Source organism: Dermacentor andersoni, chromosome 7 (genome assembly GCF_023375885.2).
Source record: "Dermacentor andersoni chromosome 7, qqDerAnde1_hic_scaffold, whole genome shotgun sequence".
Classification (NCBI taxonomy): Eukaryota; Metazoa; Arthropoda; class Arachnida; order Ixodida; family Ixodidae; genus Dermacentor; species Dermacentor andersoni.
The window spans coordinates 178,002,096-178,015,825 of record NC_092820.1 but is presented as its reverse complement, the minus strand read 5'-3'; the positions used below and the strand labels follow the sequence as shown (position 1 = coordinate 178,015,825).

The 13,730-nt window shown below is 44.7% G+C and overlaps 1 protein-coding gene across 3 annotated transcripts in view; it reads right to left on the bottom strand.

Moving 5' to 3' along the window:
* The window catches only part of LOC126533185 (BTB/POZ domain-containing protein 7), a 139,575-nt gene that overhangs the window by 100,301 nt on the left and 25,544 nt on the right, over positions 1 to 13,730 (bottom strand). For all 3 annotated transcript variants that reach the window (XM_055071638.2, XM_055071639.2, XM_050180452.3), the window contains exons 3-4: positions 4,650 to 4,805; positions 1,859 to 2,113 (exon numbers count right to left, since the gene is read on the bottom strand). In XM_055071638.2, the coding sequence (XP_054927613.1) occupies positions 1,859 to 2,113; positions 4,650 to 4,805 (411 nt within the window). The remainder of the gene's footprint in view (positions 1 to 1,858; positions 2,114 to 4,649; positions 4,806 to 13,730) is intronic.

The following is a 13,730-nucleotide window of genomic DNA, read 5'->3' as shown; positions in this document are numbered from 1 at the left end:
ACGCCATTTTTGTTCTTTTGCGTCGCACACTTACGGCACTTCATGCTCGCTGAGCTCCAGCAGTTGACCAAATCACCCGTTGTGTGGCCAAATACATCCGGATTATTGACGGTTTCATTGCATTAAATAATGCATACGGCTGCCAGTACCAAAGGATAAGTCTGAATTATCCGATTTTCCACATTAACGAGGGTCGAATTAACAAGCTTTTTCTGCATTGAACACCTACTCTCGCCTTCCTTAAGTGTGCGACTGCATTTTGTCACAATACAGTTTACTTCCCAACCTTCTTTTCTTATCTGTCATGCTGAGTGTCCCACACAAGCGATAACTGCAGGGCGTAATCGTAAAAAACTAGCAGGCTGCATTCATAGCCGGGTGCTAGCTGTCACGCTTGTCCGGAGAAAGCACGCAGTTTGCTGGTATGCGCCATTATGCTATCACTAATCAAAGTCAAACAGAAAACATGTCCACTCTCATAGAGTGCATTTCCTTGGTGTGCACTACCCCAACAGAAATAATTTTTTTTTCAAGCACATGAATGGAAAATCGCAGCTCCATATGCCTGCCGTCCTTGGTGCACAAGCGAACAGGCTTCTCCCATCCGTGATTTTGAAACACGCCGCTAGGTGGCTTTCAGTGGCGCCCCAAATGGTGGGTCATACTGCCTATATGGTGGCGCAGCATGAGGGAATTTCAATCTTCAGGGCCTGTATCAGCCACTTGACTGGTAAAAAAATGAACAGTATTTAAGGTAGAGAATTGGCACATAACAAGGCCTCTGAGGATGCTGCAAGCAAGACACAACAGCTTGCCAGGTTGCAAGAGCCTCTCCCAATATTTATTTATTAGTCTACTGATACCTGTCCCTCGAAACACCCTCAACAATGAGAAATGCAATAGTAAAATGACCCCAGTGAATTTTGATGGACTTGAAGGGACAAACACCCACTCAGAACATCAATCGAGATAACCCCCACTGGTGGAATGATTCCCTATCGTAGGGGATAAAACAAGCCACATTTTTCTCATTAAACGTGGATTTATATTTTTTATTCTTCACTGAAATTTAAAAAAATGACCTTTGGCACCCCACGCGGCAAAAACATAAAGATGCATAAGAGACGTATCACGTGACCTTCTATTAGTGGATGCGGTTGCTAGTCCTTTTATTAGTACTGAAATGCAGTACACTTTTTTCTGCTAAAAGTTTTTTTGTAACTTACAATAAGCAAGGAGGCCTTAGTCTGTAGTGGGTAGAAAAGTGGTGCTGCCTTCACCATCGTTTTCGATGAGTTGGCTTGGCTCGTCTATCGACAGAACGACGACAGGGGCCAGCCAGCGATGACATAGGTGTGTACTTCGGGAAAAACACGGTACAAATATAAGAAATGTCTGTACAACAACGCAAACTTACTGTATCAGCTTTTTATATTCAAAAGTGGTAGAAAAGGTCGAAATATAGGTAGCTAACTGCAGTTAAACTCACTCCTGTGAAAGCGTAACAACGGGTGGCTTTCAGAATTTGCAAGGTGGGCTATCGACATCGCTCTCACTTCCCAGCGTTGCTGGAGGAGGGACTCTTACTCTTTTAGAGGCTGCTCAGATCGAAAAATTCTGCTTAGTAAATATCCACATGTTTTTGGAAGTAACCACTGCAGACGTAAACTCTACCGAGAGTGAACTTTGCGTTGCGCCATAAAAATCTAGGTCCTTAAAAATAGGTTGTTAGTCCCTTTAAGTGACTGCACAAACATTTTAAAATCTTGTTTCCATCAACGCATGGCGTCTACAGCTCGAACTGAAACTGTAACATGAGCAATGTAACAGGACCACAGTTATCGTGGTCAGCCTGTACCATTTGTTGCCGTGGTCCTCCTCCAGCTTCCGACAGCAGGTCCCTAAAGAAAGGGCAACGTGCCGAGAGCAAGGCACGGTGGGCTGGAAACGCAGTGCCTCGGTAAGCAAGCGTCACGTCGGCACACAGTCGGGACTCCAGCAGGCGGCCCAGGTCAGCCCGACAGGATCGTGCAGGGGATCTGGCAGCGTCGGCTTGTGCTGTCAGCTCTCTCAGGGCAGCGGTGGCTTCGTACTCGTGTACTAGTGCTGCCACCTGCAGTGTCCAGGTGTCGAAGGGGCAGTTCAACAATATGAGCTCTATACTCCCTAAAGGTCTGCAGTTTATCACACCCAACAGAGAACGAAATAGCAACGTGAAACACACACACACGCATACCTGCCAAGTTCAAAGAAACTAAATCCGAGAGATCTTCTGCCCCTCCTGCCCCTGATGTTTATATTTTCAAGTACCAATAGGACAACTTAATTACAATATTATTTACAGGTTTACAAATGACCATATGAGCATCAAGGTCTCACTGTTGCAAGGATTTCGTTGTTGCTGATTTTGCCTTAAAAAATTCTTTAACATTGGATTATCGGGTTTTACGTTCCACAACTTCCATGTAATTGTGAGGCCCGCCGTAGTGGGGAACTCCGGATTAATTTCCACCACCTGCAGTTCTTTAATGTGCACCCAATGGATGGTACGCGGCCGTTTTTGCATATAGCCCCCATCGAAATGTAAATATTTGATCCCGCGAACTCGTGCTTAGCAGCACGAAAGCCACTAATCAACCATGGCGGGTGTTCAAAAATTGTTCAGGTAATGCTTGATTGTAACAAGTTCAATTTCTTTCACATTCTGCAAGGAGGCCGTTTCCCAGCGTCTTATCGCACATGGACGAGCGGAACTGTGTCCTCGCCTTTTTCCCGATATTAAATTGCCGCTCGCACTCTCCATTGCTCTGTGGTATCAACAAAATACCCAGCGTCACTTTGGTTGGGCACTACATTAAAAATACTTGAAGATAATTTTTGCACTCACACTCCTTGCTTAAAGCCATGACTGACAGTAGGCTTACGCAACGCCAGAGCGGCTGACATCAAGGAGAACAATGGAAAGTCTAGAGTTGCTACTTGCAGAATGCGGCGTTCACTCGCTAGCTTAATGAGACTTGGGCCACCAGGGCAACCAACAACCCTGTCAGCATAAGGAGCAGTGCTGCAGTTAATGAAATAGCGCAATGTATAAGGTTTCCATACTACTTTCTTATCAATGCAATGCACAATGAACTTCCGTACTAGATTGGACCGGATTCTTTTTGCCAATGTGGCCTGACAAAGCACTGGACAGGGATACAAACAGGCCACAACTGCAATTTCCAGGAGATTTTCCTGTCAACCGTACAACCAGAAGAACTGGTCCAAATACGGAAGTCTTTCGGGTAATCCGGGAGACTTGGCAGGTATGCACATGGCACTTACTTTCATCAGTGAGTTTATTTGTGGGATCACAGCATACAAATACTCTTCACCAGGTGTTTAAAAGGACGCAAACTCGGAGTATACTGACAAGACCATACGGTTGAAACTGTGAAATGCTGCGACAATGCTGCGTGTGCCGCACAGGCCCGCAACTTTTTTGGACACGCTGAGCCCCATCTAGTGGAGCTGCTGATAAAGCCACACATGGTGTACTCGTGCATCCAAACACCGAGAATCGTTCCCTCGCTTGCCACACTCAGTGGCAAATACTCAATGACCCAAGTTGGCAAGAGGTTCATTGAAGAGTGGCACATACCCAGTGCATTCATGGCACAGCTTGGTAAAGTGTTGGCGTGAAAGACGTTCATTGAAAAGTAGCACACATCCAGAGCATTTACGGTGCAGCCGGCCTGCTAAAGCGTAGGGTTGCTGTTCTTGAGGAACCTTCATGATGTGGGTCCGACTCTGATCCTTTTCATCATGTTAGAGCGGCAGGTTTCCAGTGGCACATACCTAGCTAGTCAAGTTGGTGTGAAAGATGTTAAATGATGAGTGGCACACGCCTACTGGCACATACCCAGCGACCCAAGTTGGCATAAAATAGGACCACTGAACACCTGCGCAGGATGAGGACTCCAAGTCGGCGTAAAAGAGTGTCTTCGAACAGTGGTACCAACCCAGTCCTGCGCCTACTGTGACCGATATTGGCGTTAGGGAGGTTTGCTGAAGGGTAGCATGTATGTACACGTTCACGCATACCTATGCATTCAGTGAGCCAAGTTGGCCCCGATGGTTGGTTTCAGACCATGTTACCTCAGCACAGCAGCCCAATGCGCTACCCCCCTTCAAACACTGACTACCCAGTCACCCAGGTAGGTGGGAAAACAGTTAGATACAAACACACACATACAAACACATACATACATACATACACACATTCTCACCCTCTGCAGTCTGTATTCATGCTGTTTTATTTGATGTGTTAGCATGTACGTACGTACGTACGTACGTACGTGCATACGTACATACATACACATACATACATACATACATACGTACGTACGTACGTACGTACATACATACATACATACATACATGCATACATAGTCCCGAAAAGTGTGTAAAGTACCCTAAGAATGCTAACACATCAAATAAAACAGCATGGATACAGACCGCAGAGGGTGAGAATCAGGGACGGGGCTTACTGCACTACGTGTCCTGTCATTGTGCTGTCTTTTCCAATGTACTGACCAGACCCAGTGAACACAATCTTGCAATCACCAGATGAATTCCTGCCAAAGGTGTAGCTGTTTGGGGCTCACCTCTCGCACAGTCCAGCCAGCCGAGTTGAGGAAGTCATTAAAGACTTGTGCGTGATCAAAACCCTTGCTGGCTCTCCACCGGCGGCGTGCCAGACGTTTCCGCAGCGTCAGCAGCGGTGCCACTCCCCTCTTCTTCCGCCCCATCTCGGGAGGAATCTGTGGGGGTGAACGTCGTCGCATGAGCGCATACATGACCAAATCTCGCAACTGTGTACTAGCAGTTGCTGAAGCCTGCTGCTGCTGGCTAATTAACCAACATGAACAAGACTTGTGATGGTAAACAGCACAGATAAACAAAGACTGCCAGAAGCAACACACACCACAAGGTTCTTGCTAACAACTGGGGGGTCTTTAACAGGGACCCTTTAACAAATTTGTTGGGTTCCAAAAGTGTGTACTTTGCCATTGTATACATTCATTATGTTAAATAAACTTTCAAACTTAATGCAAACAAAGCAATAGTGTTAATGACCTACATGTGAAAGAATGAGCTCAATGTTGGATAATGAATAACAGAAAAATGGGACCTGCACTACGTTTTGCTTCAGAGACAGCATATGTGTACGTCCCCTCACTATCCATGACATGACAGAATTGGAAAAATTCATCTAAGAATTCAACTTCTTTTTCCATCTGTGACTGCGATTGCTCATCATCACTATCAGACCGACTGTGAGTGTGCACAGTCTTATCTTATCAAACAAGCAAAACTAAAGGTGTTCAAGTAGTGAAATTTCCTGATCAAATAAATTACTGAACATTTTCTTACTTATAAGATAAGTAAACATGAAGGTAGCGTGGAATCCGTGTGGCAAAAACAGGTAATGTCTTGTTTACATTGTTCGATACACATAATGGCATTTCAACCTGGAGCTAAATTAGTCAACTGAGGAACATGTATGTGAGAAACAAATGAAAGGTGATTAAATGTGGAGGACTAAGACAGTAATGAAGCACCTGAAAAGCAAGTCTTGAGATGTTAAAGGAGCACTGCACATACTTTAAAGCTGATGCAAACATGGCCCAAATAATAAATTGCTTTGTCTAAGTCACGAAAAAATTATAGCCTGCTTCAAGGCAAGACATTCTTATTGACTGACTGGAAATGATTGAGCAGAAGTTGGATACTCCACATGTTCGCTCAGCAGAAGCTGGCTACTCCATTTTTCCGCTCAGCAGTAGTCAGCTACTACATATGTTCGGTCAGCAGTAGTTAACTCCATATATTCACTCAGAAGTAGTGGGCTACTCCATATGTTTGCTCAGGAGAAGTTGGCTACTGAATATTTGCACTCAGCAGAAGTTGTCTACTTTATATGTTCGTTCAGGAGATGTTAGCTACTCCATATGTTCACTTAGCAGTAGTGGGCTACTTCATATGTTTGCTCAGCAGTAGTGGGTTACTCCATATGTTTGCTCAGCAGAAGTTGACTACTCCATGTGATTGCTGAGAAGCTGGCTACTGAATACATTCACTCAGCAGTTGTCTACTTTATAAGTTCGGTCAGGAGAAATTAGCTACTCCTTATATTCACTCAGTAGAAGTTGGCTACTCCATATGTTTGCTCAGTAGAAGCAGGCTACTCTATATGGTCCCTCAGGAGAAGTTGGCTGCTCCATATGTTCACCCACGAGAAGTTTGCTACTCCATATTGTCACAGTATATGAAATTTTGCCCATATTTGTATGGCCGCCACTTCAGAGTTATGAGCGACCACCACTCACTGTGTTGGTTGACAAACCTTAAAGATCCTTCTGGACGATTGGCATGTTGGAGCCTAAGGCTGCAAGAGTTTGACATGACTGTCATGTACAAGTCGGGGAAACGATATACGGATGCTGATTGCCTGTCTCGATCGCCAACAGAGTCGCCTGCTCTACCCGAAGAAGAAGACTCAGCATTTCTTTTTGTTCTGGACACATCCACCATCGCACAACAGCGGCATGACCCTGAGTTGCTAATCAATTACTTAGAGGGAAGATCTGCGAAACCACCTAGAGTTTTCGTAAGAGGACTATCATCGTTTTGTTTATAGGCCAAAGTCCTTTACAAAAGAAACTTTTCTTCAACTGGGTCATCCTATCTGCTCGTCATTCCTGCAGCTCTTCGTACAGAAGTACTTCAAGCCTGTCACAACAAGGTGACTTCTGGTCGCTTAGGCTACACGCGAACATTGAGCAGAGTGCAGCAAAAGTACTACAGGCCGAGACTTAGCACCGCCGTTAAACATCACGTTCGCACTCGTCTCGACTGCCAGAGGCACAAGTCGCCTCCGATGAAACCAGCCAGCCTCCTACAGCCCGTCCAGGTTCCTTGAAGACCATTTGATCAAATCAGAATGGATATCTTCTACTGCAGGGAATCATTTTGTTATTGTCACAACCGACTATCTCACACATTACGCTGAAACGAAGGCAATCCAGAGAAGCACAGCAGCCGAGGTGGTGCACTTTTTCATTGAGCATGTTGTGTTGCGACACGGCGCACCATTCGTTGTAATAACAGACCGAGGAACTGCATTCATGGCTGCACTTTTATATCACATCTTGCTGTTAAGGAACAGCTCATCGGAAGTGAACCGCCTACCATTCACAAACCAACGGATTAACAGAGCGCTTAAACAAAACAATTGAAGACATGCTCTCAATGTACGTGGATGTTGAACATAAAAATTGGGATGACATCCTACCTTAGATCACCTTTGAGTATAACACGGCTAGAGACAAGAGACGATGCGCGTGACTCCGTTCACCCTTGTTCACGGACAGGATGATCAAACGATGTTAGATGCGATGCTTCCACACGACTTTGACGACACTGACACGAACATCGATGTGTTTACGCAACACGCAGAAGAGGCTCGGCAGCTCGTATGCTTGCAGATCTGCCAGCAGCAAGACTACGATGCAGGCTGCTATGATCTTTACCACAGAATAGTAACCTACAAAGTCAGTAACAGAGTGTGGGTTTAGACACCCATATGGAAATGAAGCCTCTCCGAGAAGCTGTTAAGGCGATACTTCAGGCCATATAGAGTATTGCGGTGACTCAGTGATGTCACATATGAGGTCATTCCTGATAGTCCCCAATTGTACGCGGTGCCGCAAGCACCGTCCTGAACTTGTACACATTTTCCACGTGAAACCGTATGTGAGCGAGTAACTATGCGAGAGAGCCTTACTTCCGCAAGTGACATTTCTGGTCTAGCATCGGGGCGATGCTCTCTTAGGGAGGGACAAATGAAGCGTGTATTCTATGCAGACAACAACGACATTGAGGGCATTAATGGACTCCATCTGGTTGGTCAGTGAGATTGGGTGTGGACGAAGAAGACGTGTCTCTGTTCTGTTTGTTTTTGAACAGGTTGTCCTGCTGTTCTTGAAGAACATCTCCCTGTCTTCTGTTCGCGTTGTACTGCAACATTGGTGGAGGGGCTGGGTACTGACTGCGCCTGATGCTCCGGAGTCCTTCTGGGAGTCATTCATCTTGCCCGGAGGCATTGTCACCTGTTAGGACACCCGTGCACCGCTTTAGTCGTCGACTGCTAGGCCTTGCCCCGGAGTTCACCCTTCTTCAATCACCTCTCTCTAGGAGCTCCACACTTCTTGCAATGGCCAATACCAGCCCACCGCAAGCATGCCAAAACAGCCGGTTTCCCAGTGCACACCAGGTCACCATTCTGCATTTGCTGGTCCCTGATCGCTATCGCGGTGCAGTCTTCAAAGACATTGAAGACTGGCTTGACAAGTATGAATGCGTCGCACAGATTAATCAATGGACTGAGCAGTGAAAGCTCTCCCATATCTATTTTGCCCTTGACGACAGTGGAACACTTAGTATGAGAACCGCGAAGCTAGCCTAACGACATGGGATGACTTTCGGCAGAAGATCACGGATACTTTTGCAAGTGCCGATCGACGCAACTGCGCCCAGCAGATGATAGAGCTACGGGTGCAACAACTTAATGAGTCGGTCACAATGTTCGCCAAGGACATGGCCCGCCTATTTCATAGAGCCGACCCGAACATGACCGAAGACAGGAAGTTGCGCTACCTCATGCGAGGTGTAAAAGAGCAGTTGTTTGCAGGGCTTGTGCAGAATCCACAAGTCACCAGCCGAGTATCAGAACCCCTTGCATGAATCGATCAGAGAGCTAATCAAGAGGAAATTCAAAAGATTCCGACACCAACACTGGATAGACCTGTAGCGTTAATTGCCTAAGTGTTGCACGACGAAATCAGGCAGGTGTTCCCGGCAGCCAATCTTCAAAACCACCAGCATCCCATGAGTTTTGCCGCCGCTGTCCGACGCTCACCATCCGTTACAATATGTTCACTCAGAAGTTCACGACTCCATACACTCACTCATAAGTCAGCCACTCTTTATGTTCACTTAGCAGTAGTGGGCAACTCCATATGTTCAATCAGAAGTTGGCTACTCTATTGGTTTGCTAGGCAAAAGTGGTTTAATCCATAAGTCGGCTACTCCAAATGTTCACTCAGGAGACATTGGCTACTCCATATGTTCGCTCAGCAGTAGTGAGCTACTCAATGTTTGCTCAGCAGAAGTTGGTTGTTACACATGTTTGCTCAAGAAAAGTTGGCCACTCCATATGTTCGCTCAGCAGCAGCAGGGCCGAGGGGGGTCTTATAGGGCTTCAGCCCCCCGAAATTTTTTCGTGCTGTCAGGCACCGCCGGCCAATACAACCACCGTGGGCGCCGGAAATCATTCTGGATTTTGTCTAGAATGTATTTTTCACGCTCTAAAAGACATTTTGGTGCGAAGCTTGTGAACTTGGGCTGGATTTCGTGGCAATGCCCATGCACCTGGAGTCACATAATGCAAAAAGCCCCATCCGAGCACAAAGTTTCAATGGCATTTTGATGCGAGTGGCTTCGTCGCAGCATCTCTCGGATGCCGCGGAATCTACGGAGCGCATGGATTTCAATTTCAAAACCTTACGGGTATAAAGATCACATAAACTTTTGACGCCAAAGGTGCATTGACTTTCCTAAAGTCGCACATTGAACCATAGTGCGAGACAAGTCAAATCAACACACTATCAGACAAGTTGACAAAGCATGCAGCAAAGTCTGATGAGACGAAACGTTGTGATGGTTCATTTGGGCAGTCATGTCACAGAAAAGAATATCAACATCATTTTTTTCACCTGCGCCAAAGAATCCATGTCAACACACTAAAGCCAGCAAAGGTAACTAGGTTCTTATTTATTTTTTTCTACATTGACTTTTATTCGCGAGGACACATTGGGCCTCTTCAATTTTCTTGTTCTCACTAACCGCGGGCTGCCAGAGCCAGCCAGAGGTCATGTGTTTTTCATGTGTTGCCCAAACAACCACGCGGCGCACTTCGGTGCGTGTTCGTTTTTCTCTGGCCGAGTGAATTTTGGCCTCACAGAGTTTTGGAGTTTTGGACGGTTTCTGGCTAGCAGATTAGAAAAAAGGAGTAATGGCCGCTCACCTCCACCACTGCGGGGACTCGACGGATTGCAATGCGTTCGCTTGAGCGCATCACCTTCATTTCGATGTTATTACAACCTCTCCAGAAAGTCTTTTGTCTCACCAGCATCCATACGAGCAGCATCCATATGGTTCTCTATGGACCAAGCGCCTCACGTTTTCTTCTATATTCCTTTGGTAGCCACATTAGGTGCCCAAAGTAGGCATTTGATTGTGGCCAACATGCTTTCCTTTGCGTTTATTCATTTCGGTGCCCCCGCCCCACAAAAGAAAAAGAAAAAGATGCCCCGGCACAGTGAATTGTCGCATGGTGAAAGTTTGATTTTGTTACTTCTTCTTTTGCGGAAAGTAATGGGCCACGGGGCTCTTCAGTTGACGGATACTCTAGCAATTATTTATACGGACACTGAAGGCGCATTCCTGTTGTCGCTGTTATGTTCCATATGAAGTCCAAGGGCGATAACATCGTCAAGACATGCCACATGCCTTATGTGCAAGTGAAAGCGTGGGGGAGAAGGGGGACGGCGTGAGTCAACAATGGTGGGTCGTTCTTGTGTGCGCAATGGAGAAAAGCGGGAAGGAAGCATGCCGTCTCCTGTCGCGCGCGATGCATCGTAGCGAGCGGAGGAAGGGGGGAGGGGCCTTAGGATACTATAATCTGTGAATCTGTGATTGCACAACATGTTTATTCGCCTTGTTTGACGCACTATACAGGGTCCGATAACCACTGCGTCTGCTTATCGCTATAATGAACTGTCGCAATTGGAGCACATCACTGGCGTAAATGGCACAGCCAACGCCTACGTCGCGGCCCTGTCGCCTTTTAAGCGGCAGCGCGCCTATGGCTGTCTGTGCGCGGAACGTTTGGTAGCAGTGCAACCACGATGTGCAAGCGGGCATGCCATGTGGTGTTTTGTATTTCGCGGGCATCATCAGTAAGCTGAAATACACTAATACTTAATACAGAGAAAGTCATAAACTGTTTATTCCAACATTTTGCAAACTGCTCTGCAACTTTCTAATTTGAATTTTTTTTTCTAGCTTCGTTACTTCAGAAGTTAGTTAATTAATCTTGACTAAATATCTAATTAAGCAAAATACAATAAAGTGTGATGCACTACATACAAAAGTGAGCAACATGACTTTGGTCACGTTGTCTTAGAGTGCATCGGCATATTTTGAAACTCTAGTTAAAGTTAGCTGAGACACCTATGCAGTAACGTTGCTTAGATACATAGATTTATTGGAGGCTTATATGTATATTTAAATATCTTGTTGCGAGGTTTTGTGGATACATGCAGTGAACTTTGTTTCCAGTGACACTTTTTTGCCCTTTATTAAGCTGTATCTTCGCATTTGTGTATTCCATTATATCTTCACATTTCTAATGCTCATTTTGCAGAACTCCTGCTTTTTATTTTTGATCTCTGTTGCAACTATAATTTCGGTGCAATTACAATACACAACCGGTGACAGCTGCTCCTGCACAATACATTGGACCTAAGGACAGCATCATTGTGATTTTTCCCTGGCCATTGCATATGTACAAAACTGTAGACAAAGTTCTTGAATGACAATGTTTAATTAAAATATTTGTCTTCAACTTGTTCATTTCATGGCCTTCACGTTTTTCATAACAATGGCATGCACTGCTTTGCTGGTTTTGAAATGATATATTTCTAAAAGTTCATGTTATATTTTCTTTATTTATTAAACAGATAAAGAATGTGGGAACATTGATATCAGTTAATGGCACATTTTTTGGGACATACGAGTATATTCTTTTATAAATGAAATACATATTTTACTTGTATTGACAGTGTGTAGGGCCCAAGAATTCGTTTGCAGCATCTTTGACAATGCAATTATTCATGTATTTGATCCCTCGACAAATTTTGTGAGCAGGCCAAGCTCCAACGGCTCGACCTTGGTTCTCGGCAAAGGACGAAAACCAAGGTAATGTTGTTTGCCGTCGCTTCGAGATATTCAGATTATTTTTTGCATTCCGCCTGGTTACGTAATTAGTCTTAACCCTGTACTGCACCTTGTTGCATTTACGCAATGTTCCGATGAACGGCATTAAAAACAGAAGCAAAGTTCGTTTGGATCTGCCTGTACATGTTGTTGCATTTCCGCAACCATTTGGCTAAAGAACGTGCCGCCTTGTGCTACCATATGTGCTCGTCCTTCGCATCTTCTACCAAAACAAACGTGGCGGAGGCTGCGCGCACCCACGAGCAGTGAGACAGGTAAGTTTTGCCAATTGTAAATGTATTTCTCCATAAGACAAAAGCGCAGAAAATATTCTTACCTAGCTAAGCTCCACATCCTCCTGACTCCGTAGATTAACAAAAAACATTTTTATCTCGGAATACTTTGTTCCTGGCGACGAAATGTTGCTATGTTGCGCAAATGCAACAACATGTACATGGTTTATTTCCTTCGGAAAAGTGAAATGGCTCCCAAACGCTTTCACGGCCGAGCGATTCCTCCTGATAGTGAAGGCAGCGACCTTTCCAGGAGTGACGACAACCACAAGTGCAAGTCCGTTTCGATTCAATATGTGTGCAAGATGTTTTCTGGTCGAATTTCCTTTTCTATTTCAAAAGGATGCAGTGCATCTGCACACTGCTGTGTTGTGTCGCCATGGGCACAGCCTTACGTGCTTCTATGCTATAAATTTTGACAATAACGTGAAAACAATGCATTGTTTCCTGGCTGCACAGGTATCTGCGTGACGTACTGCATGAAGTGTGGGAACCACCTGTGCTGCAGAAGCAAGTAAAATCGCTTCTTTCTGTTCCACACTAAATCACAGGTGCACCAATGATTGTCACATGCAAATAAACATCTGAGTATGAATCGCACTGAGTCTATCTTTCACCTTCAACTTCTTTATTTGCATGTTGTTACAAATACGCAACATACCTTTTTTCTGCAAATTCAAACCACAGAAATTATCTAAAGTTAGTTTCCATGAGAGTACAGCTACTGTTATGCTTCCCTACAATTCCATGAATAATATTTTAGGAAAAAAAAAATTGTGCAGTAAAGGGTTAATTAATTAACCAACTTCTCAAATATTATAATTAGATTAAAAGTGTCAGTGAGAAAATTGTAGAGCAACATGAAAAACTCCCAATACAGCTTTCTGTTGCTCAATACGTACTACATAAAAGTGTTCTTCCTTGCATGAAAGAAGCCCACAAATACACCCAAAATTGACATGCGACTGGCTGCTTGAAGCCCTTTGCGTGTATTCGAGGGCTTATTTCATGCTTAAAAAAACACTTTTATGTAGCATGTATTGAGCAACAGAACGTACCAGGAGTTTTTCATGATGCTCTACAATTTTCTCACTGGCAGTTTTCATTGAACTATAATATTTGAGAAGTTGATTAATTAGTTAAAACACTGTAATTAGGCAAAATTAAAAAAATATTCTGAACATTTCCAAGCAATGGCAAACAACATTACCTTGGTTCTGTCCAGCTACATGACATGTGCATATTTTTCAATTTTGGTGCATGATAGATGGGATGCCCTCTATATGCTGAAAAGGTTTTCGAGCCTGAATTAACACTTCATAGATGACGATT